Source organism: Phytophthora infestans, genomic scaffold, assembly GCF_000142945.1.
Source record: "Phytophthora infestans T30-4 supercont1.12 genomic scaffold, whole genome shotgun sequence".
Taxonomy (NCBI): Eukaryota; Oomycota; class Peronosporomycetes; order Peronosporales; family Peronosporaceae; genus Phytophthora; species Phytophthora infestans.
In genome coordinates, this window is record NW_003303747.1 from 1564571 (window position 1) to 1589353 (window position 24783).

Below are 24783 nucleotides of genomic sequence, written 5' to 3' on the forward strand. Positions count from 1 at the left end.
CGCTGGACGATGTATCACCCCGCTCTAGGCACTGAAGCTCACTCTCGACTGTGCCGGTCACACGCGGGGGCCACTGCTCGACCGCGTGATCGTTCGGCGGGAGATCCAACTGCTCGACCACCGGCTCGGGTGACGGGAGCCTCGACTGCTCGACCGCCGTGTTGCATTGCGGGAACCCATGCTCGACCGCCATATTGTGCTGCGGGAACTCATGCTCGACCGCTGTGGTGCGCTGCGGGAACCCATGCTCGACCGCAGTTGTGCGCTGCGGGAACCCATGCTCGACCGCTTGCTCGTATTGCGGGAGCCCCTGCTCGACCGCTTGCTCGTATTGCGGGAGTTCCCTGCTCGACCGCCATCGTGTTCTTGCCCTCGCCTCGCGGCGAGGAGTCTTCGTGCAACAGCACTGCGCAAGCCGTGCAGAGAGGGCCATCGCTCACTCTGTGTACAGCCTGCGTCGTGGACGACCGGTCCACGACGGTGTGGGGCCAGTCCTTCTGGGCAACCAGGAGGTGGGTGAACACCTCGCTCACGTCGAAACCGCTGCGGTGTTTAACCGAGCGGGCCAACCAGTCAATCTCTGGTTGATACCGTGACAACCACGGGATGCCCAGGATGCAATCGAATGCGTAGTTCATCTCAATCACGAGGAAGTCGTCATTGCTGCGAAAGCCGTCGAAAGTGTACGGCAACGTAATCTCGCACCGCGCGACGTGGCGCGGCTTTCCGTCAGCAAGCTTGACTACAACCTGTCCGCGACTGTTGCGGACAGCGATTTCGCTGGGTAGCGTCGACAAACACGACTCACGGAAGAAGTTGTTTGTCGCTCCTGAGTCCACAAGCGCGCGTAGTGGACGTCGGGCGCCGGCGACATGGAGGCTGATGATGATCAGTCTTGAGTCGCCCGACGCTGTGGTGGCATTGAAGTGTGCGTGTAGCACACGAGGGCTAGAAGGTTGGGTTGCCACTGGGGGACCCGGACCTCCATTCCAGCCAGTAGGGCGCCCCGCACCTACTGGCCCTGGCCGTTTTTTTGGCTGATCGGTAGGAGAGGCATCGACGGTATGCGCGAGTACTGGCGCGGGCGCGCGGCACTCAGCCGCGCGATGTCCAACCTTCCGACAGCGGAAGCAAGTGAGGGATCGACTGGGACGACCACCATTCGCACGAGGGACTGCACGACGGCGGTTGTTCGACGCGTCAATCGCGTCGATCTCCATCGGCTCCGGAGGTGACTCTTGAGCTTCCGCGGACATTGCCCGAGCGTACGACGCCGCCACAACGTAGTCTTCACGAAGTGCGAGAGCAAATTCCTCCTCGAGAGAGGAGGGTTCCGCTCGAGTCAGACAGTATCGCGTCATGCCTTCACGCATGCCGAACACAAAGACGTGGACTTGAGATGCCATGTCAATCGGATTGGTGACGATGCAGGACGCGAGGTGGCGTGTCTTTTGGACGTAGTCGCGCATGGACATCTTGTCTTGTCGCAGAGCGAAGAACTCTGCGCGCACTCGGGACTCGTCTTGTGGAGGCTCGAAGGCGAGACGAAGATCACTCTGGAGGGCCTCCAGGGTGGATAACGCATCGTTGTTGACGACCAGTTTGCCGAGTGCCCACTCCTTGTCTTTCCCGGCCAGTCGGGAAAGTAAGAAGTTAACTTTGCTCCTTGCGCCTCGATCATCCTCGAGGCGATAGCGATGTCGATTTCGCGAAACCAGCGATTCAACGGAAGGCGATTCGCTCCTTCACCGGAGTAGGTTGACGTCTCCAACTTGACTATGTCATTCTTCGAGAAGCGCGAGGGAGTTGTCGCTCGCCGATTCGCATCGGCGAGCTCGCGTTCCATGAACTCTTGAGCTGCTTGACGTTGATGATCGGGAGTCGCTGAGCTCAGCAGACGCGACAACAACCTCACCGGACACCGCCGCAAGGCGGTGAAAATATTCCCACTCGACACGAGTGAGATGAGGGAAAGCAGCATGCTCAAGGGTCGACCCTGAAGCTTCAGACGTCCGGCCTTGGCTCATTGTGAACTTGGTCATGGGAAGGACTACAAAGTGCTACCAGATGTAACGGGCCTAGAGTGTCCGTTACTAGCTTACACGTAATAATGAGGAAGCGTGCAAGTTCCACGATAGTGAATCCAAGTGCTTAGTCTGAAGGAAAATCAACTCTGTTTTTATTTAGGTCCAGGGCAGCTTGCCCTGACCACTCAAATACAAGTCAACCCCTCATTGGCTGATAATGGGTCTGGCTCCCCATATATCAACCAATAGGATGACGGCAGTTCAGCACACGCTAGCCGTGTGCTGCTGCACCTACTTTTGTAATATAAATCTACCTACTCATGTAATGGTGTGGCCCACTACAAGGGACGCCGTGATCTCCCGTATCGCTTGAACGTACTCGTGCAGCTCGCGCCTTCCTTGCTTGAACGAGAGGAAGCGCGAGCGCTGCCGGTACTCGTAGTTCGCTGGGAGAAACGCGGCTCAGCTGTTCGCACAGATGAGCCCAGGGTATGAAACATCCAGGCGATGTCGCACCCGCGTGTACACCCAACGCTTAGCACAACCGCTAGGGCTGGAGAGTGCAAAAACAACACGGTGTTGCTCGGTCGAGATCAGAGCCGCGTCCATCGCAAGCTCTACTTCTCTAACACAGAAGTGAAGGCTCTCACCTTCCTTCCCTTCGTACGGCTTCACCTTCAGCCGCATTGGCTTCGGGTGTGACGGGTTTGTTTCCGCCGCCGGAGCCTGCAGGTTTACCCGCACATGTGCGATGAGCCCCTGCTCGTAGACGTCAAGCGCATTGACACGCTCGAGCTGCTCGGCCGGCGTTGACGCCACCAGGCTCTGCAGGGCCTCCATCCAGAAGATGCCAGCCATCTTCCGACCCGAGTCGAGCTTTAAGTCGTTCATATGGGAGAAGTCGTTCCTATCCGTGGCGACGAGCTTCAGAGAGGTCCAGGTAGTCTACCCGCGTTGGCGTGGATTGACTACAGGTGCTACCAAGTGTGACAGGGTCACACAGCACCTTGCGCTAGAGGAAGTTTACTTTCGAGAGTATACAAACTCTCAGTAAACGGCAGTTCACAGGCCCTTTTGCCTAAGGGAGCGAAGTGACCAATTCAAGGCAAGTTGAAAACTGAATACATTTAAAGGTAGGCTAAGCTTGAGTTAAGCAAACAAACTTTAAGTCACCTATAGGAAAGCAATGTCATCAGCCAATGGTTGGCCTCGGACGACCCAGGTACCATGTACATGTACCAGATATTCCGAAGTGTGACGTGTCACTAACAAGGGTACACTTGAGGCTACGTACCCCGTTACAGTTTTAGATTACCGGTACCAAATTTGACCCTTCGCTCCCAGCAACTTGCGAGCAACCTAAGCTCCCTAGCCTACCCCACTTTCCCGCCTAATTTTAAATACTTATATTTTGGTCGGGACCGTCGGGTATAGCATCAATCTTGCAGCACTGCGCTTTATATCGGCTGCCTTTGGCAGGCGCCATTTAAGGAGTAGGTTTAGTCGTCGGTGAACGTAGAACAAAACGGACAGTTGCAGTTTCAGCCTCAAAGAGCGAGTCGTTTCTTTTCCTGTTGATCTAATTTTGTCCAGACTCCATTCACTCCGGTGCCAGCGCATTCTCATATCTCCTGTCTAGCTCAGCAACGACTCCTGGAACCGAGTAGGCTTCATTACCCAGCTTTCTCCTCGCTTCCTCCGTCTTCCAACTTCAACAACTTCAAAATGCGTGAGGTCATCTCCATCCACCTCGGCCAGGGCGGCATCCAGACGGGCAACGCATGCTGGGAACTCTACTGCCTCGAGCACGGTATCCAGCCTGATGGCCAGATGCCCAGTGACAAGACCATCGGCGGAGGAGACGACGCCTTCAACACTTTCTTCTCCGAGACCGGTGCCGGCAAGCACGTTCCACGTGCTGTGCTTGTCGACTTGGAGCCCAGTGTCTGTGACGAAGTGCGCACCGGTACCTACCGCCAGCTCTACCACCCGGAGCAGATCATTTCCGGCAAGGAGGATGCCGCCAACAACTACGCGCGTGGTCACTACACCATTGGCAAGGAGATCGTCGACCTGGTGCTGGACCGCATCCGTAAGCTGGCCGACAACTGTACGGGCTTGCAGGGTTTCCTGGTCTTCAACGCCGTGGGCGGTGGCACTGGCTCCGGTCTCGGTGCGCTGCTACTAGAACGTCTGTCGGTCGACTACGGCCGCAAGAGTAAGCTCGGCTTCACCATCTATCCGTCGCCGCAGGTGTCTACAGCCGTCGTGGAGCCGTACAACTCGGTGCTGTCCACGCACTCGCTGTTAGAGCACACGGATGTGGCCGTGATGCTCGATAACGAGGCTATCTACGATATCTGCCGCCGTTCTTTGGACATCGAGCGTCCGACGTACACGAACCTGAACCGCCTGATCGCCCAAGTCATCTCATCGCTGACTGCGTCTCTCCGTTTCGACGGTGCGCTGAATGTCGATGTGACAGAGTTCCAGACGAATCTGGTGCCGTACCCGCGTATCCACTTCATGCTCAGCTCGTACGCACCGGTGATCTCGGCCGAGAAAGCCTACCACGAACAGCTGTCGGTGGCGGAGATCACCAACAGCGCGTTCGAGCCTGCATCCATGATGGCCAAGTGCGACCCTCGTCACGGCAAGTACATGGCTGCCTGTCTGATGTACCGCGGTGACGTTGTCCCCAAGGACGTCAATGCTGCCGTGGCCACCATCAAAACCAAGCGCACCATCCAGTTCGTGGACTGGTGCCCAACGGGTTTCAAGTGCGGCATCAACTACCAGCCTCCGACGGTTGTGCCTGGCGGTGATCTGGCCCGTGTGCAGCGTGCCGTGTGTATGATCTCCAACACGAGTGCCATTGCCGAGGTGTTCTCGCGCATCGATCACAAGTTCGATCTGATGTATGCGAAACGTGCTTTCGTGCACTGGTACGTCGGTGAGGGCATGGAGGAAGGTGAATTTTCGGAGGCACGTGAAGATCTTGCGGCTCTGGAGAAGGATTACGAGGAGGTGAGTGCGGAGACCGCCGAGGGCGAGGGTGAGGAGGAGGAGCTGGGCGAGGAGTACTAGGCAGACTCATTTTCTTAAATTGATCTTTACAGGCACTCACTTTTTCAGTGATGCTAGTAAATAACATGTGTTAGAACCATGAAATACCAGCTTCTCCTTCTACTACCCATTTGCTATCCCTCAGTAGCACAGCGTTGTTGCAAGTCAACATTAGAAGGGCAGTCGATCAAGTACTATCAGGAGTTCAACAGCCCCCAGTAACGGACAAAGTTGTTGGCCTCCAAGGTAACGGACAGAGTTGGTGGCCTCCAAGGTGGCTCCTAGCGGACAAATTCCTGATTCGTGCTCAAATGTGTAAAGCTAGAGCCCTGATGTCATTATTCAGTATCAAGACCGAAACGGAGGCAACGTTTCTACTACATGTAGAATCTTTCAACGGAGCGATCGTTGCTCCAGCTTTAATATAGAAGAAGCTTTCCAGCTTCACTTACAAAAAACAAGTTAAAAAAACGACTGGCACACTTCAATGATGGGTCGCTCTAAGATTGCAAATCGCACCCCTTCGTTCCCCCACGCAAAATCCGTCCCACGGCCAGACACCAGTAACTTGACGCAAGGATCTCGCCGACAGTGGGTCCCACTCTCCATTTTGCAACGGGTCAGCCGAGACGAGCTGAAACCAACTTAAACCGACCCGAGCTACCCCAGCGCAAATGGAGCCTACTGCCTACGGAACAACCTCCTTGGCGGTCGATGAGCGACTAACCAGCCAGATGAACGGCAAACGCCAGGCTTTCGTGAAGTGGGGTGTCTTTGGACTGGCCACGTGTGGCATCTGCAGTACGTTGGCCTTGATGGGGACCAGTCCGGTTCATCAAGACGCAATCGCCGAAGCGATGCGAGCGACATCGAGTGCGTTCAAGACTGCCGATCCTGCTGTGGATGCGGAGGTCACGTGTTTCCAGAGCTCCTATATTGACAACGTCACTCGGATGATGAAACCGATCACCGACTTGAAGTGGAAGCGTGGAGGTCAGAAGAATGCAAGGTCATATATTGCAATCGACCTGGAGAGAAAATATCAGGAGATCATGGGCTTCGGAGGTGCCTTCACCGAAGCGGCCGCTCTGCAGTTCCAGAAGCTATCCCCGAAGAAGCAGGAGGAAATCTTGACACTGTACTTTGACACGGAGAAGGGCAGTGCATATAATTTCGGTCGCGTTCCGATGGGTTCTTGTGACTTTTCAGTCGACTCGTACAGCTTCGATGACGTGCTGAACGACACCAAATTATTGCACTTTGACATGAGTGTCAAGCGCGACCAACACGTACTGATCCCGTTCATCAAACGCGCTTTGGAGCGCCAGCCAGAGATGAAGCTGTTCCTGGCCCCGTGGAGCCCACCGGCCTGGATGAAGCGCGGTAGTGACGAGTACAAGCCTAGCCTGCTTGGGTCCATGGATCCTGTAGGACTGAAGGACAACATGCGAGCAGCTTGGGCTCTGTACTTCTCCAAGTTCATCACTGCGTACAAGAAACAGGGCATCCCGTTCTGGGGGATCACGCCTCAGAATGAGCCCGAATTCGCTGCACCGTGGGAAGCGTGCAAGTACAACGCCTCGTACCAGGCAGAATTCATTGGTGACTTCCTTGGCCCCGTCCTCGCGCGCGACCACCCTGAGGTTACGCTCATGGTATTCGACCACAACCGTGCTAGTGTTCGTCATTGGGCCGAGGAGATATACCACCACCCCACTGCTGGACAGTACGTGGATGGCATGGCTTTCCACTGGTATGACATGGAGCGCTACATGGACGGAGTGGCGTATCACGAACGTCTAAACGACACGCACTTTATCGACCAGAACCGCTTCATGTTGGCTACGGAGAGCTGCAACTGTCCTGGCGTCGCGTACGGTGACGCTGCTTGGTTCCGCGGACAGCGTTACGGCCATGACATCATGACGGACCTGAACAACCATGTTGTCGGTTGGGTCGACTGGAATCTGCTGCTTGACCACAAGGGAGGACCCAACCACAAGGGAAACAATTGCGACGCTCCAATTATTCTGACTGAGGATGGCACGGATTTCAACATCCAGCCTATGTACTACTTCATCCAGCACTTCTCCAAGTTTATTCCTGTTGGCTCGCGTCGCGTGAAGACTCACGTGGCCGCCCGCTTCGAGAAACCTGGTGATGCTCAACTCATGTGGGCCTACCCTGCTGCTCTTACATCCTGCGATGGAAGCGCTCGGCAGACGATGCACGCGACTGACAATAAAAAAATCGAAGTCACTGGATCTGGTTTCTGCTTGGGTATGGTCGATGCGGTGTGGCAGGGCAAGGAGATCCAATTGGTACAGTGCAAGTTCACGCAGCAGACGTGGACGTTCGAGGAGGATACCGGACGTATTCGTGTGAATGATTACTGCTTGTCACTCAACCACGGGTCCACGGAGAACGGGGCACGGCTGACTGCATCTCGATGTAAAGCTGAAATTGTGCCTCACCAGCAGTGGACGTTCAACGAGGACGGCACGCTGCGCTCACGTGCGTCTACAACCGACCAGTGCGCGACTGGCGGGTACTCGTTCGTACAGGCCACTACGTTCGTGACTCCTGAGGACCGCAAGGTGCTCGTTGTACTGAACGAGAACACAGAAGCGGCCGACTTTGAGATCCAGGTCGGGGATATGACGCTTGAGACTAGCATCCCTAAGGGTGCCATCCGCACGTTCACGTGGATGTAGGTTCTAGCATGAATGACGCCCATTTATTATGCATTTCCGGCGGGGAAATGGCTATCAATCAATACATGAACGTAGAGAAGCATTGCACAATTTAGTAACATTCCCTCAAATACACTGGATTAGATGCGATCAAAACGTTGAAAGATACAAGTTGAAGCCGCCACTGGTTCGAATCAGGCAGTGCAACAGAAGCCCTGATACGCAACTTTACCGCAACATAAGGTTAAAGCTGGGCGATCTTCCAGCAGCCAGTATCCATTTCGCCAGCGAATTGACAAGCGGGGAGTGAGACTAAATGGCATCACGCTCGGAGCCGACAGCTTATGGCACGAGCTCGCTCGCAAGTGACGACCGGCTGAGTGCTCGCTCTGCTGCTCGACGCAAGTGGATTAGATGGGGGATCATTGGTGCGTCTACGGGTATAATCGTCATTGGATTGGTGGTTCTGGGAATCGCTTTCCACTCGACGGGTTCGACTGGGTCCATTGCAGCACCCAATGATGAAGAGATCAAGTGTTTCCAGAGCTCCTACGTCGACAATGTGACCGACATGATGGAACCGATCAAAGGCCTTAAGTGGAAGTATGGGGGCAAGAAGGACACGGAATCGTTCATCTCCATCGACGTTAACACCAAGTTCCAGGAGATCATGGGCTTTGGCGGTGCATTCACGGAGGCAGCAGCGCTGCAGTTCCATAAACTGCCGAATGACAAACAAGAGGAGGTGCTAACGCTCTACTTCGACAAGGAAAAAGGCAGTGCGTACAACTTCGGTCGTGTACCCATGGGGTCCTGTGATTTCTCAGTGGGATCGTACAATTTCGCCGAGACGGAGAATGACATGGAACTAAAGGACTTTGATGTTGACGTGAGCCACGACACGGAGATGCTGATCCCATTCATCAAGCGTGCGTTGGACCGTCAACCGGGCATGAAGATGTTTTTGGCTCCGTGGAGTCCACCAGCTTGGATGAAGCGATCGAGTTCCGACTACAACGCCAGCATGTTGGGGTCAGTGAAGCCTGTCGGACTGAGAGACGACATGCGCGCTCCCTGGGCTCTGTACTTCTCCAAGTTCATCACTGCGTACAAGAAACAGGGTATCGACTTCTGGGGCCTCTCTCCTCAAAACGAGCCCGAGTTCGCAGCGCCATGGGAAGCCTGCGCATACAATCCCGAGTATGAAGCTGAGTTCATTGGCGAGTTTCTGGGTCCCGTACTTGAACGCGACCATCCTGGTCTCACACTAATGGTGTTTGACCACAACCGTAACAACGTGCAGCACTGGGCTGAAGTGATCTACAACCACCCCACCGCTAGCAAATACGTCGATGGTATGGCCTTCCACTGGTACGAGGATGGCGGCGAACGCTACATGGATGGTGTGGAATACCCCGAACATCTGAACGACACTCACTTCATCGATCAAAACCGCTTTATGCTGGCGTCTGAGAGCTGCAACTGTCCTGGTGTCGCTTTCGGCAATGACGCGTGGTTCCGTGCCCAGCGTTACGGCCACGATATTATGTCGGATCTGAACAACCACGTAGCCGGTTGGGTTGACTGGAACTTGCTGCTTGATCACACTGGTGGGCCGAACCACAAGGGCAATCTGTGTGACGCTCCCATCATCTTGACGAAGGATGAGACGGATTTCATCATCCAGCCAATGTTTTACTTCATCCAGCACTTCTCCAAGTTCATTCCCGTTGGATCTCGACGTGTGGATGTTCACGTTGCAGCTCAGTTTGACAAACCTGGTGACGCACAGTTGTATGTCGACTATCAGTCTTCTCTTGCGACTTGTGACGGTAGTTCGCGCCAGACGATTCACAAGACGGACGACCACAAGATGCAGGTGACCAACACGCCGTTCTGTCTCAACATGGTGCCAACTCCGAGCGAAGGACGTGAGATCCGATTGGTGGAGTGTCAGTGGACGCAACAGACGTGGACGTTTGAGGAAGACACGCATCGTATTCGCGTCGATGACCACTGTCTGTCATTGAGTCGTGGCTCGACGGAGAACGGTGTGCGTACTACGGCGGATAAGTGCGAGGCGGATGTGGTACCGCACCAGCAGTGGAAGTTCAATGCGGAAGACGGAACAATGCGCTCGCATGCGTCGACGTCGAACCAGTGTGTGACGACGGGATACTCGTTCGTGCAAGCTGCTGCGTTCGTGACGCCTGAGAACCGCAAGGTGCTGGTAGTGCTCAACGAGAACACAGAGTCGGCGAAGTTCCAGATGCAGTTTGGTGATGCAGCGCTAGATACGTCGGTGCTGCCGGGCGCCATTCGCACGTACATCTGGTAAATGGAGTTGGTGATGGTAGTGGCAAACTTTGTCCAAGCAACTTGGACTTGGCTAAAAGTTGGGAACCGAAAATAAAGAAAGATTACTGTCCCGTTTTTTTGCATACTTCCGCCACCAAAAGTATCAGAATGCCATTTAGCGGTAGCAAGAAGTGTGCGTTATGTGACACATATCTTCCAGCCCCTTCAAGCACAAGCCTCCATAGTCCATCCAAATCAAACGCACCCTTCAGCCGTCACCACCAACAGTCCCATTTGACTCAGCCACATCGAGCTCACTTTTGAATCGTCCGAGTTGAGCGTAAGTCCTGGAGGATCAAAATGACGACGGAGCCCACAGCATATGGCACCAGCTCCCTGGCGAGCGATGAGCGTTTAAGTGCGCGTGCAACCCGGAGACGGTCCATCCTCAAATGGAGTCTCATGGGGCTTGCCATCTGTGCCGTAGTTGCCGTCCTTGCAGTCATCGGGATCGTTGCGCTGCCGGAAGATGCCGCGGTAGCACCCGTTAAGACGACGGAGGCCACGCCGAGCTCCAAGGCTGCACCAGATTTAGATACCGAGGTGGCGTGCGTCCAGAGCTCATACGTGGCTAATGCGACCAACATGATGGAGCCCATCACAGGCTTAAAGTGGACGCACGGCGCACAACCCAACGCCAAATCTTTTATTATTGTGGATGTGAACACCAAGTTCCAGGAGATTATGGGCTTTGGTGGAGCATTTACCGAGGCTTCAGCGCTGCAGTTCTATAAATTGTCGAAGGAGAAGCAAGAAGAGTTGCTGACGCTCTACTTCGACAAGAACAAAGGCAGCGCGTACACTTTCGGACGCGTCCCCATGGGCTCCTCGGACTTCTCGCCCAGCTCGTACAGTTTTGACGACGTGGTCGATGATATGGACCTGGAACACTTTGATAAAGAAGTAAAACACGACCAGGAGGCGCTCATCCCATTCATTAAACGCGCACTGGACCGTCAACCGAATTTGAAGCTCTTCCTGGCGCCGTGGAGTCCTCCAACGTGGATGAAGCGTGGATCGCTCAACTACGAGCCTAGTATGCTCAACTCGGCCAAGCCTATTGGACTAAAGGACGACGTTCGAGCGACCTGGGCGCAATACTTTTCGGAATTTATCACTGCGTATAAGAAGCACGGTATCGATTTCTGGGGCCTCACGCCTCAGAATGAGCCGCAAGCGGAAGTTCCTTGGGAATCGTGCATGTACACAGCTGAGTATCAGGCTGAGTTTATTGGAAACTACCTAGGCCCCGTGCTGGAACGTGACCATCCCGATCTTGTCCTCATGGTCTTCGATCACAACCGCGGCAGTGTCCGTCAATGGGCAGAAGAGATTTACAACCACCCGACCGCTGCCCAGTACGTGGACGGTATGGCTTTCCACTGGTACGATGACGAACGCTACATGGACGGAGTGGAGTACCACGAGCGCTTGAACGACACGTACTTCATTGACCAGAACCGCTTCATGTTGGCTACAGAGAGCTGCAACTGTCCTGATGTGGGCCACGGAGATCTTGCTTGGTTCCGTGCACAGCGTTATGGCCATGATATCATGACGGATCTCAACAATTACGTGGCTGGCTGGGTCGACTGGAACTTGATTCTGGACCACAAGGGAGGACCCAACCACTTGGCGAACATGTGCGACGCTCCTATCATTCTGACGGAGGATGAGAAGGACTTTTTCATCCAGCCGATGTATTACTTCATCCAGCACTTCTCCAAGTACATTCCTGTTGGCTCTCGACGCGTTAAGACGCAAGTGGCCACTCGCTTTGCCCAGCCAGGTGACCCACAGCTGTATGTTGACTACCCGTCGATGTTGGCGGCATGTGACGGCAGCTCACGACAGAAATGGCGACCGACTGACGATGGCAAGTTGGCGGTCACTGGTACTGACTTCTGTATTGATCTCAAGGAGATCCCGTGGCAAGGACACCAGGGCTTGTTGGTGGACTGCCGATACACGCAGCAGCATTGGACGTACGAGACCGACACTGGCCGCATTCGTATGGGCGACTACTGCATCTCGTTGAACCACGGCTCCACGGAGGATGGAGTGCGTATCAGCACTGACTTGTGTGAGGACGGCATCGTGCCGTATCAACAGTGGAAATTCGACGCTGAAGACGGCACGATGCGCTCGCTTGCGTCGACGACGGACCAGTGTGTGACTGCCGGTTATGCTTTCGTGCAAGCCAGTGCCTTTGTGACTCCGGAGAACCACAAAGTGCTTGTGGTGATGAATGAGAACACGGAGCCAGCTGACTTCGAGTTGCAGGTTGGCGGTGTGGCACTGGAGACGACGGTGCCGCCCGGAGCTATCCGAACCTTCACCTGGGAGTAAGAGAATGGTCTGCGAGTGTGAGTGGAAGGAAAGGTACGCAAAGAGGGTGTAAACATCAACACGACCGCCTCTTGCACAGTTCGGTACATTGTTCAAACGTCAACTTGGTTTCTTCATGTCTGCAGGATCAATCGACAGGTCTCGTAGCAGGTCATTCCAGAGATCCCGATCGTATGGGTCCGCTTCGTTTCCAGCGCCACTACCCAGCGGGTGATACTCCTGTTCGTCAGGGTTGTAGTTGTCTGGCGTTTCGATCTGCATCTCTAGTGGCACTTTGCGCTTCTTTGGTCTCATCTCGAACACCTCGATCGCTTCTTTCAGATAATCCGCATCCAGCTCCGTCTTGGGCACTTCCTTCCACTGGAAATACGAATCCAAATGTTTCATAAATTCCGCTCGCACTACCGGTGCACGACGCTCATTAGCCAAGAAGATGACAGTCTTGCGGTGTGACAGAGCTAGCAATGACTGCACCAACGGCTTCACACACGCCTTCTCGTACACCACGTCAGCACACAAGATGCAGTCGAATGGCGCCTTAAGATTCGTCACGGGCGTGCCCCTGCAATCGATGAACCATAAAATACCGTCAGCATCTCTGCCGTGCTTTAATTAGATGCAGCATTGCCCGCCGTACCAAGCGTGTTGCTCCACGCGCACGCGCTGTAGCTCTTTGTCGGTCAGGTTTTCCCTTACGTTGCGTCGCAGCCACGGAAGGACCGGGCCAATGTCCGTGAGCACCACATCGGCCAGTCCACCAGTGACAATCGCACTGGCGATGCCTGCGAGACCTCCACAGCCCGCGCCAAGTTCACAGATAGACGAGAAACGCTGGAACCGCTCGGGGCGCTGCTCGATGAATTTGAGGAGGGTCTTGCTACTGTCCCATACGGTCGTTCCCAGCACAAACGAGTCCGGATCCTGCTCGACAGACACCACACGATCTTCGCCGATTGGCACCTCCACTAAGCGCGCCCAGTGTGTGAACGAGGACTCGAGCGCCAGCGGCTCCGACGTCGTCAGCGCCTCCTCCGCCATTAGAAGATGGAAGATGGCTTCAAAACACGCGACTTGTACTTTGTCACTCAAACGAGGAACGGTTATAATGACCTTGAAGGCAGTTCCTGTTGATGCATCAAGTCGTCATTATCCGATACGTCTATAGCCGAGCGCCATGGAGCACACGCAGTGGACAGCACCAGCGCGTACGCTTCGCTATTGCTGCACTGAATGTAATTCTGGAGATTGAACCTTTGACTCGTTGATCGTATGCTGTTAAGAGGAGCGAAGGGTATTGAAGCGCCACGAGGCTGCGGCTCAACAGCGCGTGCTGCAGCTGGAGCAAGCTCGACAAACTCACCAGATTTCCCCCGGTATTTTTGTATTGCATATTGAATCAGTGTCATTTGGTTATAACCACACTTGTTTTGTTTGTGTTTTTCAGATGCCTACCATCATCAGGTGCGAAGAGCTGAAAGCGGTAGAACTATTGGAAGAGATTTCTTATCTAAGTTTTGTAGCTGCACTTGTCGTCGTTCTCGTACTTGGCCAATGTGATGGCGCTTCGACGACAAAAGCTGCAGGCCCAGCCGCAGTTTCAGTATGTTGCGCACATTCTTTTATTGATTTATTGTGTCTGGAGCTGATAGTTTTGTGCTTGTTGCGTTGCAGGCGCAGCATGTACTAAAGCTTACACCAAGCTACCCGTGCATGTCAGTTTGAAATCCGTACTTTGACATGGCTTGTCTTTCATTATTTCCAATCAATGCTGCCGTTCTTTGCTGTTACCTCGTGGTGATGCTCTTATGGCTGTCTTGTTGTACCTTTCTACCACAATTGCTTCATCGTTTAAGCCCAGACATACGTGCGGATGGCACCCGGGGCGATTGTCGTGTTCAGCACTGCATTGCCGGCCTGCACCTGGAAGTCTGCCGGCTCTGTGTTCTCATTCAACACCACGAGAACCTTGCGGTTCTGGGGCGCCACAAATGCTACTGCTTGCACGAACGAGTAGCCCGCCGTCACGCATTGGTCTGAAGTCGACGCATGTGAGCGCATCGTTCCGTCCTCCGCGTGGAATGCCCACTGCTGGTGCGTAGTCACCTCATCCTTGCACTTATCCGTCGTGATACGCACGCCGTCCTCCGTCGATCCATGATTCAGCGACAGACAGTAGTCTTCGATACGGATACGCTGAGTCTCCTTCTCAAAAGTCCACGTCTGCGGAGTCCACTGACACTCCACCAAGCGGACTTCATGGCCTCCAGTCGGAGTGTTCACCAAGTCCAGACAGAGTGGTGTCCCCGTTACCTGGATCTTGTTGTCTTCCGTTCTGTGGATCGTCTGTCGTGAACTTCCATCGCAACTGTCAAGAGAAGATTGATAGTGAACGAAGAGCTGAGCATCGCCAGCTTTGGCGAATCGAGCTGCAACTTTCGTCTTGACACGTCGAGATCCTGGCGGGATGAACTTGGAGAAGTGCTGGATGAAATAGTACATTGGTTGGACGAAATAGTCGTCTCCACTTTCAGTCACGATAATGGCAGCATCGCAGACGTTGCCCTTATGATTCGGACCGCCCGTGTGGTCGAGGATCAAGTTCCAATCGATCCATCCAGCAGCGTAATTGCTCAGATCCGACAGAATGTTGTGACCGTAGCGCTGGCCTCGGAACCAGGCTTCCTCGCCGACTGCGACCCCAGGACAGCTGGAACTCTCTGAGCTGAGCATGAAGCGACTCTGATTGATGAAGTGGGTGTCGTTCAAGTGTTCAGGATAATCCACCCCGTCCATGTATCGATCACCTCCGTCCTCGTACCAATGGAAGGCGATGCCATCGACGTACTTACTGGCAGTTGGGTGGTTGTAGATCACATCCGCCCATCGACTAACACTGACGCGGTTGTGGTCGAACGCCATAAGGGTGAGCTCAGGGTGGTCACGTTCAAGTACAGGACCTAAGAACTCGCCAATGAACTCAGCTTCATACTCTGGATTGTACATACAAGCTTCCCATGGCGCGTTGAACTCTGGTTCATTCTGTGGCGACACCCCCCAGAAGTTGATGCCATACTTCTTGTATGCAGTGATGAACTTGGAGAAGTACAGAGCCCAAGGAGCTCTCATGTCATCTCTCAGTCCGACTGGCTTCACTGACCCCAGCATACTAGCACTGTATGAGGAGCCGGATCGCTTCATCCAAGCAGGAGGACTCCACGGCACGAGAACCAATTTCATATCGGATCGATGTTTTAACGCGCGTTTGATAGCATCTTCGCGTCATGCGTCACGTTTGTATCGAAGTTTTCGAGCTCGATGTCATTCTCCGCCTCGGCGAAGCTGTACGATCCTACTGAGAAGTCACAGGACCCCATGGGCACACGGCCGAAGCTATACGCACTGCCCTTGCTCTTGTCGAAGTAGAGCGTTAGCACCTCCTCTTGTTTGTCTTTCGGTAGTTTGTGGAACTGCAGCGCTGCCGCCTCCGTGAATGCACCGCCAAAGCCCATGATCTCCTGGAACATGGTGTCCACGTCGATGGAGATGAACGATTCCGTGTCCTTCGTGCCCCCATACTTCCACTTGAGGCCTTTGATCGGTGTCATTATGTTGGTCACGTTATCGATGTAAGAGCTCTGGAAGCACTGGATGTCACCTTCATCGGGGGTAGCGGTGGCTATAATCGACTCCACCGAGTGAGAAGTGACCCCCAACACCACCATCCCAGCCAGAATGATACCCGTGGAGGCGCTAATGAGCCCCCATCTGATCCATTTGCGTCGAGCAGCAGAGCGAGCACTCAAACGCTCATCACTTGCGAGCGAACTTGTGCCATACTCCGTGAAATCTGTTGCCATATCTTACTGCGCCGATGCTAGCTACGATAGTTTGATACTGAGCTCTAGCTCTGGAAGGTGATCATACTTCAACGTGTACACGCCATCAAATATGACAGTTCGACATTTGCGTATCCTCCTATTGTCATATTTGCAGATACCGGTATTGTCAACTATTGAAATTTCCAGCAATGGACGCACAAGCTGGATGGCGTCGACGCGGCTCGGGAAATGCCGGCATGCGACGCACAGAAGCAACTTCAGCTGCTAAATGTGCGCCCAACTCGTCGAGAACACCCTCGGCTACAGCTCGTGTACGAAACACGGTAGTTGGATCGCAGCGACCTTCAAACCAAGCTGCAGAACGCGTTGTCAACGGAAGGAAAAGCGCGTCAGCCGTGTCCGAGGTCGCTCCGTCACGATGGAGAGAAATGCGACACTCTGTACGCGCTAAAGCAACACTAGAGACAACAGAGATCCTATATGGCCACGCAAAGATCGCTGATTTGTGTCCTGAAGACCGAGAGAAGGTGGCCAAGTTAGTCAATCGCATAGTCGAGGTGAAGTAACGCAACTATAGCTGCTGCTACTACAATGCAGTGTACTGTAGCGTAAGTAAGATATACTAATTAGTGCTCTGTACCTGTTGCAGGTGGGGACAATGCATGACGAAGCGGAGAACGAATTTCAGAGACAGAGGGAGGTCCTGGAGGAAGAGGTGAAGGAGCTGAGAGAACACGTACGGCGAGATGCTGAAGAAATCCAAGAGCTGTCTGATGAAGTGCATTCTGCAAGAAGGAAGGCGCAGCTGTTCGAAGAGCGGGTGGTGGTGCTGGAGGAGAGCACAGATGCAGAGACACGTGCTCGTCTGGAGGCTGAACAGACTTTGGACCTGCTCAAACTCGAGGTGGATAAACTGCGAGCACTTGTAAAGCGTCAACAGGACGAGACGCAGCGAGAAACGAAAGAGCAGCAAGAGCAGTTTGATGCGGAGCTTAAACGCGTGAAGGAGGAATTGAAACTAGCTCAGGAGCTGCTGCAAAAAGAGCGTAACGAGCGGCTTCTTGACAAGCAGCAGGCTCTGGATCAACGACTTGAGCGCTCTGCAGCGGCTGGCGAAGAGAAGTTGGAGCGTTTGCATTCATTTCTACTGCAACAGCAGCACGAGTGGCAGAGCAAGGCGAAGGAGCAGCAAGAAGAAACGCTGAACAAGACAAGACAGCAACAAGAACAGTTTGACGCTGAAATGACCCAACTTAAGCAGGAACTGAAAGCAGCGCAGGAATTGCTGCAACAAGAGCGTCAGCGAATGCTTGAGAAAGAGGATATAGCTGTTGACACTACCGACAACTTAGTTTCGGTTGAGCAGGGCGACGCCCATGAGACGCACCCAGCTTCTTCTCCACTCGAGCAAGCTCCAGTTCTTGAGCCCGATCACCAGACTCCAAGTTTCTCAACTGATATGCAAGGCGACCTCGCGATGTTCGAGGAGGTGAAGGACTTGTATGCTGAGGATCTCTTTGCGTCTCGACGATGGAACGCGACAACAGCTCAACCGTCCAGGGATCTTTACTCTGAAGCTGCTTCTTGGCGATTCTCTAGTGCACAGGCATCTCACCCACCAGACAATTCCAATGTATCCACCCTGGAATTGTCCGTACAAGAAGCCATCGAGAGGGACATGGAGGCTCTACTGCGTCTGGACCCACTGCAATAGTGTCACTACTTACAAGGTTTCTGTAGAATGTCCCCGTTACGAGGTGCTAGCTTCTCTTCGGATCGTCTGTAGATTATATTTGTGTTTCCCTGTCAAGACTGCTGTTGGATGGCTTTTTGCCCAGAAGATTTCGTCGTCCCAGCGCTGATCAAGGCACCGAGAACGTCAATCGTGGTTCATTCTTGCAAAGACGAGCTCCTCATTGTCATCGGAGATGACGCGAATATGGGCGTGTGTGAGATCGATTTACTTCTTGAAGCCCTTCGCTAAGTATCAATTAAAGAGCCAAAGCGAACTTACCACGATGCCCACGCAGGTACGAATAGTCCGGTGGGCAGCTTGTGAGAGGATCCAGCGTTCCTAGTGGCGTCCAAGAACAGTCCGAGAATCGATCAAGACAGAATCGTGGTTGGAGTCCACGCTAAAATCTCCCATCGGGGCGATAGCCGACATCAAAACCTCGTCGAGAACTGACGACCCCACGCGGCTACAAACGTGAGCAAGCGCCAATTTACAATTTTCTCACTCGCTTCTGCACTGTCGGTCGCGGTATCGTCAAGAAGCTGCATCACGATACCTTCGACGTCATCAAGAGACCAAAACTTGCTTACAGATATCGATGTCGCATCGGACTCGTTGGTCTCAACCCAGGCGGCTTCACTATTCTGTCCTTGTGAGAACAAATCATTGTGGCTGTCATCCTGCGACCCTCGTCGGGTAATTGACACCTCTCCACTCATTCTGGCATCGTCCGTCGATTTCATAAAACAAGACAGATGCAAAACGTGAAGCTACAGCCAGCACGTTTCTCCTTTAAATACGCCGCTATTTCGGCTTGTGTTTAAAGCCGCAGAGTGTGCTGCAATCTCTTGGACCATGGCATGTTGGAATGCAGGCGAACTAACAGGCTGGTTATTAGCCTCGACTCGATCTTCAGCAGCCCGTTGTCGCGTTTCTGGAGTGGGTTTCCGATTAAACAATCTGCTTAGAGCGCCACGTTTTGGAGGATTCGTCGTGTTCTGAGAGGGATCGACGCCTCTTTCTGGAGTTCGAGCTCGACTTTCCGGTCGATTCTGTGCTTGTAGCTCACGAACTTGCTCTTGGAGCTTAACCACTTCACTTTCAAGCTCCACTTGTCGACGACGTTGCAGCTGCTCCCGTTCAGCGAGAGCTAGTCGATGTCGCTCTTCTCCGGAGAGCAGCACTTTCGGCTTCTCGGTTGTGGACAACTTGGTCTCAACATTGTAGAACACGGTAGTTTTCTCGTCCTTGATCTCGATCCAGTCGCCGTGTTGAGCGGCAACTGACCAAGGAAGCCACGTATGTCGACGCTTAGCTCCTTTAGCGTGAGTTTTGTTAAAACACCCGTCACAGAAGCCGTCCCCACAGAGATTACAGAGTCGACAACTGGCACGGACGTCGCACTCCACACAATACGTGTCCGTCTCCTTCTCCAATAGATCTCGGAGCACATCCAACGCTGTCCAAGTGTGTGTCATTATTCGACGTTGACTCCCGGTGTGTGACGAGGTAAAACACGCCTCACAAAACTTTTCTCCTCCGCAAGACTCACACTGGCGGACGGCTAGAGAGTGTCCACAATCGCAGCATAACAGAGCTCCTCGACGGAACCGCAGCGCGATGTCCACATGTCGAAGCTTCATGGCTGTCGCGTGATCACGAGCGAAACAAGCCTCGCAGTAGAAGCAGCCACTTGTTGTCGTAGTAGGACATTCGTAGCAGTAGTAGGCAGCTAGATTCTTCTCTCCTTCTTGGTTGTTAGAGGTCGTAGGAGGGTTGTCTTCGTCCAGTGTACAATCCACTCCAGACGCACAACGAGCAGGTCTTATCGCAGCCATTGGAACAACCTCAAAGTCGTGCTTCACCTCGTTTAAAGCCGAGTTTTCTTCACTGGAACCACTGGCAGTGTGCTGTTTGAAACATGCGGTGCAATAGAATGCTCGATTCGTGTCTTCACAGTCCAGACATCTCTTGGTTGACTGGACTTGCTGGCATTTAACGCACTTTCCTTCACGTAAAACCTCCTCAAGTGGATCGACTTCTTCGACTTTGGAGCCCTCATGGTCTTCTACAGACGTATCCTTCTTCTCCTCTTCCTCAGGTGACGTATTTGGTCTCTTTATGCGCGGCGGGGGTGGATCCCAACTGCTTTCTTCTGTTCTCTCGTTGTAGTAGTAGACGTTCCCATAGTCGTCGGTAAGAGAGATCCACGGATCTTTCTCTTCTTCTTTGTCATGACTTTCATATTTCTTGTCGTCATTCTCTTGTTTAACCGGTGTCTTCAGTAGCGCTTCGATCTCACGTTCTGCAGCTAGTTCCTTCGCACGATATTCGGCTGCTTCGGCCTTGACTCGAGCCAAATCTGCTTCTCTACGTGCTTCTCGTACCTGGTTCGCAGCTTCTTGTGCTCGCTGTACACACAGCTCCATCTGCTCCCGATCGTATCGTTCTTTCCACAGTCGTTCCTCCTCCTTTCGCCTGCGTTCTCTAATATATTCTTCCTTGAGTTCTGCTAATCTCCGTTGCTCACGTAGACGACGTACGTATCGTTTAGCCAGCCATCTTTTTGCTGCACTCTGAATCACGACCGCTTTCTTCTCCTTGAGACGACGTAGCTCCTCCATCTGTAGTCGATACACCCAGTACCCCATTCGAGCCACGTAACCTCGATATCGACGCTGCAGATACACAGCAGCGCGGTCTTCCCGAGCCAACCGCTCATAGCCAGCTTGAACTTGAGCGCGTAACCAGCGTAATTCTTTCGTCGTAAAGCAAGAATCGTCCTCGAGAAAGCGTTGCGTCACGTATGTTAGCAGCACGGACGACGCCTGGTGCGTTGTCCAGCCTATACCTGCGTCGCTGTCGCTACCGAAATATCGCTGTTGCTCGATCTTCACAATGCTCAGAGCTTCTCGGAACAAGCGAGCAGTCTGTTGCGCTTCACGCTGACGTACAAGTTTCTGGATGAAGATAATCGACGCTTCTCGTCGCTGTGCTTCGACTCGCAACCCATTCAGAACTTGACGAGCAGCTCGACAAGAGTACACTCCTGTGATCCAGCTTTGAAGTTTGTGGACTGCTGTTTGTCGTCGAGAGCGTCGACGGCGTGCAAGCGCGCAGCGAGTACTGCATTGGATAACTAACGCCGCGTTTCGAGCCTGTCGGTAGTCATTTCGAGCTCTTCTTCCACGTACATGACGTTGGATCACGGTCGACGCTCTTCGTCGCTTCTGCTTCTCCTCAGCAAGGAGAACGCGCTTGTGTCTTGCCCAATAACAACGGAATGCACACTGGATGACAATGGCCGACTGCAAGCGACTCTGAGCGATTCGTTCGCGTCGCTCGACAAAGCGAAGACCGAGTGCATACAGCCCACGTCGTCGACGCCAAAATCGCTGTAGAAACACTGCGGCTTGTTGCTTCTGACGCGCTTTCAACCTCCGAGCGTAGACTTTCCGTGCGAACAGACTTCGTACCACACACTGGACTGCAATTACGGACCGCCAGTGACGTCGCGCTACTTCCTCCGCAGCAGCACGAGCTCGATCGTCGTCAATCTTTCTCTTCCGTTGTCGAAACTTCACACTCAACAGGGCCAGGAACCACTGCTTTCTCCACCAAATCTCAAGCCTCAACACTGCGACTTTCGCCTTCTGTAGCCACAGTTTCCTTCGGAATGCCCTGTTCCGACCCAGAAAGCCTCGTGCCACTCGTTGTATATGCATGGCAGCCTTACACTCAATTGCTACGCGAATGGCTCGTTCCACTCGACGACGCTCAGCTTCCACTCGAGCTAGATGCGCTCTCCACTGCGTTTGGATGCGAACTGCTCCTTGTCGACGCATTACCCTACGAGCAATACGTCTCCGCACAGCCAATCTACGCAGGAACAGCTGTAGAGTCTGTGCAGCTCGCGTCTGCTTTGCAAAGTCGCCGCCAATTCGCAGGGTGCTCCACTTCATCATCGTACCGTAACGTTCGAAGCGAAGCAGAGCCTGTATGGATTGATTTCGACGATAATCCTGCGCTTGAGCTGCTAGACGAAGAGACTCCAAGTGTTGTCGTGATCGACGCGCTCGCACTGCGTTCTGAATGACAGAGGCGGCGAGATTCCGCTCCTGTTCGATCATGTTGTGTGTAGCCATTTTCCAATGTGCGAAGCCAGTTGCGAGTGTCCCGATGTGCGCGTCGCTGGAGACTCGTTCGAAAAGAGCCACAGCACGCTGTTGGGCCTCGCAGAGAGCTTCGCGTTTTCTTTCTTCGTGTTGAATACATTCTAGGAAATCTTTCCAGCGGATGAAGCTGTTGTAGAGAATTCGGTGCTGCAGTTTGGCAAAAATCGCAGTAACGATACGGAGACCATCTTGTTGCGCGTCGGATCGACGCATGAGGTTGCGTTCGAAGAGGAAAGTGAGAGGAAGACGCGCCTTTTCTTCGGATATGCGTGACATCACGTTTTCTTCTAGTCTGTGCTCTTCTGCAGTCAGATTCTTGATCTGTTGCGAGTATTTCTCTAGCAATCGCTGCGTTGGATTGCGCTTCATGGAAGTCACAGTGCTTACAGAGCTTAGTGACTTTGGCGTTATGGCTGGAAAGCGCAGGGACAGGAGATTTGTTGGCTTTTTACGCTTTTTCCACTTCTTCCGTCGCTGTTGTTTGAGCGACTCGTGGTCTTGCTGAAGCGATTCGAGCACAGACTCGATGCTCTGTTGTCGATCCTCATCCGGGAGTATTAGTGGCGTCGGTGCTGAGTATAAAGGTATGAATGGTGAGCTGTCTATTGAGAATTCAAGCGGCGGGATAACGAAATCTTCAATCGACGCGGCATTATTCGTCCCCTGAGTATCTGTGGCTTCTAGCTGGGGGAAAAGTCTGTCATGGTTCCGCAATATTGCGCTGGTTTTCACGAGCTTCTTGCCTCGGCGTCTTCGTAGCTCTTTGACGCTCCTTCTAGCTTGATTTGAAGTCTTTCTTTGGCGATCTTCACGAGATCGTACTTTATCATCGCTACCGTCGTCATTAGAACGAGTGGGCGAGTGCGGCGGATCGTCTGATACCCACTGGAAGGGAGAGCGGAACTCCTCAAGTGCTTGCTGATCCACTCGAAGCCACGGATACTTGGCCCCCAGATACGTCACATCCCACAGACCTCGAGGAGGCAGCGCCATTATTGAGCATGTACAGCTAAGCTTCACAAAATTTCCCGTCAAGTTGAAGTCTTCAGCCAATCACAGGGCACGATCTATTAATGTAGCCATTTTCATTTGTATAAACACAGTCGATGCAATGGCATCTCCCGTGGATCTCTGCAGCGTGCCAGCCTCATCGGGATGTCAATTTGTGGTCTCTAAAGGTAAAAGTTCTCCGAAGAAGCGTCTTCGGACGTCACACTCGAAGTCTCAGGCTGGTTTGGTGGTGAACAACAATGAAGACGAAATCGCACAGCAGCGAAGAAGTAGCCATGTAAGTTTACAACGAAAAAAAGAGTTGGCAGCGACGCTACTGCAGCGTCATGTGCAAGTGTGGCTCTTACGGCGTCAGGAGACTGTGCGCACCCAGGAAGTCCAGAAATTACGTGGAGAGCTTCGAAAAGCTGCCATACGCGTAATTGAAGAGAGTTACGCTCGATATGTCAAGCGACGAGCGATTAACAGCTATCTGCATGAACTTGGGAGCTTTGAAACTCGGCTGGATGAGCTGCTTCAACGCTGCGTCATCCGCAACCAACAAATAGAGGAAATTCGGCGCTTTGCCAGCCTTCGTCGACAGCAAAAGCAGCAGGAGGACGGTCGTCAGCGGCAACTAGTTCACGACTGGCTTCAGGTCTGTACGCAGTCACATCGCAAGAAAAAGGAACAGAGAGCAGATGAAAAACTTGTCACGTGGTTGCGACGATGGAAACTACGAAAACGCTGTGTGGCGAGAGCTGCAGCCAGTGAGAGGGAACAGCAACTCGAAGTGCGACGTCGCTGTAGCGCGCAAAGAATCGCTGCAGCTTACCGAGCGTACAAACTTTGTCAAACAGCCAAGAGGACCGTTCAATCTCGTAGCCACATGCGCGATAGCTTGCTGAAGCTCAATCGTGCATTGATCAAGGCTGTGTTGCGAGTGGTTGGCGCTACCGGATTTACGAACGAAAGACGGCGCATGAAGCCATTTCGGCGATACAACGGGCTTATAAAAGACATCAGTCTCGAGTTCAGAATGGAAGAATTCTGGATAAGTGCCTTCTACTACAACGCGTAATCCGTGGACACCATGCACGAATGTGTTGTGCAAAGCGATGTAAACTTCAAGAGGAACTGGATCGTCAACGCTACGTAGCGGCTACTGAAATTCAGCGATATGCAAGAGGGCATCTTACAAGGTTGTGGGTGCACTAAAAAAAGTGCGTGAACGATTTCGATGCGCTAAGTGTGGGGCTCTCGAACCAGGAGGAAGATACTGCAAATACTGCGGACACCATCGCCCATCGTTCGGCCGCTATCAAACGTACTGATGCTCCATGAAAAGTGGCAGCGAAGAATAAAACCAAAATCCGAGCACAAAGATTTAATATCCGTGAATGGTCTTTCAAGAATTTTAGTGCCTTCGCTACCATCGCCAAAGAGGCTATCAACCCCGCGTTCACGATCTGCATTAGCAAGTGGCAGCTGTGAACCTTTGACGTCACTTCCAGCGGTTCCTTCGGCCCGACATCGCCGCCTAGTGCATCG

At 53.2% G+C, this 24783-nt stretch overlaps 9 protein-coding genes across 9 annotated transcripts; 6 read left to right on the forward strand and 3 right to left on the reverse strand.

Annotated features, from left to right (window-relative positions):
- Positions 1-3462: 3462 nt before the first annotated feature.
- PITG_07999 (alpha-tubulin, putative) lies at positions 3463-5219 on the forward strand (the record flags this gene model as incomplete). Its single annotated transcript, XM_002904149.1, has 1 exon — positions 3463-5219. One exon carries the CDS (start codon positions 3753-3755, stop codon positions 5112-5114), a length of 1362 nt encoding a protein of 453 aa, XP_002904195.1.
- A 548-nt stretch (positions 5220-5767) lies between these two features.
- PITG_08000 (glucosylceramidase) lies at positions 5768-7807 on the forward strand (the record flags this gene model as incomplete). Its single annotated transcript, XM_002904150.1, has 1 exon — positions 5768-7807. One exon carries the CDS (start codon positions 5768-5770, stop codon positions 7805-7807), a length of 2040 nt encoding a protein of 679 aa, XP_002904196.1.
- A 295-nt stretch (positions 7808-8102) lies between these two features.
- PITG_08001 (glucosylceramidase, putative) lies at positions 8103-10124 on the forward strand (the record flags this gene model as incomplete). Its single annotated transcript, XM_002904151.1, has 1 exon — positions 8103-10124. The coding sequence occupies one exon, from the start codon at positions 8103-8105 to the stop codon at positions 10122-10124; it is 2022 nt and encodes a 673-aa protein (XP_002904197.1).
- A 320-nt stretch (positions 10125-10444) lies between these two features.
- Positions 10445-12273, forward strand: PITG_08002 (glucosylceramidase, putative; the record flags this gene model as incomplete). The annotated part of the gene is made up of 3 exons (XM_002904152.1): positions 10445-11946; positions 11989-12227; positions 12257-12273. The coding sequence occupies 3 exons, from the start codon at positions 10445-10447 to the stop codon at positions 12271-12273; spliced, it is 1758 nt and encodes a 585-aa protein (XP_002904198.1).
- Positions 12274-12592: 319 nt separating this feature from the next.
- On the reverse strand, positions 12593-13531 carry PITG_08003 (uncharacterized protein; the record flags this gene model as incomplete). Its single annotated transcript, XM_002904153.1, has 2 exons — positions 12593-13055; positions 13131-13531. The coding sequence occupies 2 exons, from the start codon at positions 13529-13531 to the stop codon at positions 12593-12595; spliced, it is 864 nt and encodes a 287-aa protein (XP_002904199.1).
- An 810-nt stretch (positions 13532-14341) lies between these two features.
- On the reverse strand, positions 14342-16350 carry PITG_08004 (glucosylceramidase, putative; the record flags this gene model as incomplete). The annotated part of the gene is made up of 2 exons (XM_002904154.1): positions 14342-15765; positions 15858-16350. The coding sequence occupies 2 exons, from the start codon at positions 16348-16350 to the stop codon at positions 14342-14344; spliced, it is 1917 nt and encodes a 638-aa protein (XP_002904200.1).
- Positions 16351-16520: 170 nt separating this feature from the next.
- On the forward strand, positions 16521-18142 carry PITG_08005 (uncharacterized protein; the record flags this gene model as incomplete). Its single annotated transcript, XM_002904155.1, has 2 exons — positions 16521-16889; positions 16982-18142. 2 exons carry the CDS (start codon positions 16521-16523, stop codon positions 18044-18046), a joined length of 1434 nt encoding a protein of 477 aa, XP_002904201.1.
- A 990-nt stretch (positions 18143-19132) lies between these two features.
- Positions 19133-22611, reverse strand: PITG_08006 (uncharacterized protein; the record flags this gene model as incomplete). The annotated part of the gene is made up of 3 exons (XM_002904156.1): positions 19133-19143; positions 19191-21672; positions 21778-22611. 3 exons carry the CDS (start codon positions 22609-22611, stop codon positions 19133-19135), a joined length of 3327 nt encoding a protein of 1108 aa, XP_002904202.1.
- An 881-nt stretch (positions 22612-23492) lies between these two features.
- PITG_08007 (uncharacterized protein) lies at positions 23493-24726 on the forward strand (the record flags this gene model as incomplete). The annotated part of the gene is made up of 3 exons (XM_002904157.1): positions 23493-23530; positions 23743-23894; positions 24581-24726. The coding sequence occupies 3 exons, from the start codon at positions 23493-23495 to the stop codon at positions 24724-24726; spliced, it is 336 nt and encodes a 111-aa protein (XP_002904203.1).
- Between the last annotated feature and the right edge of the window lie 57 nt (positions 24727-24783).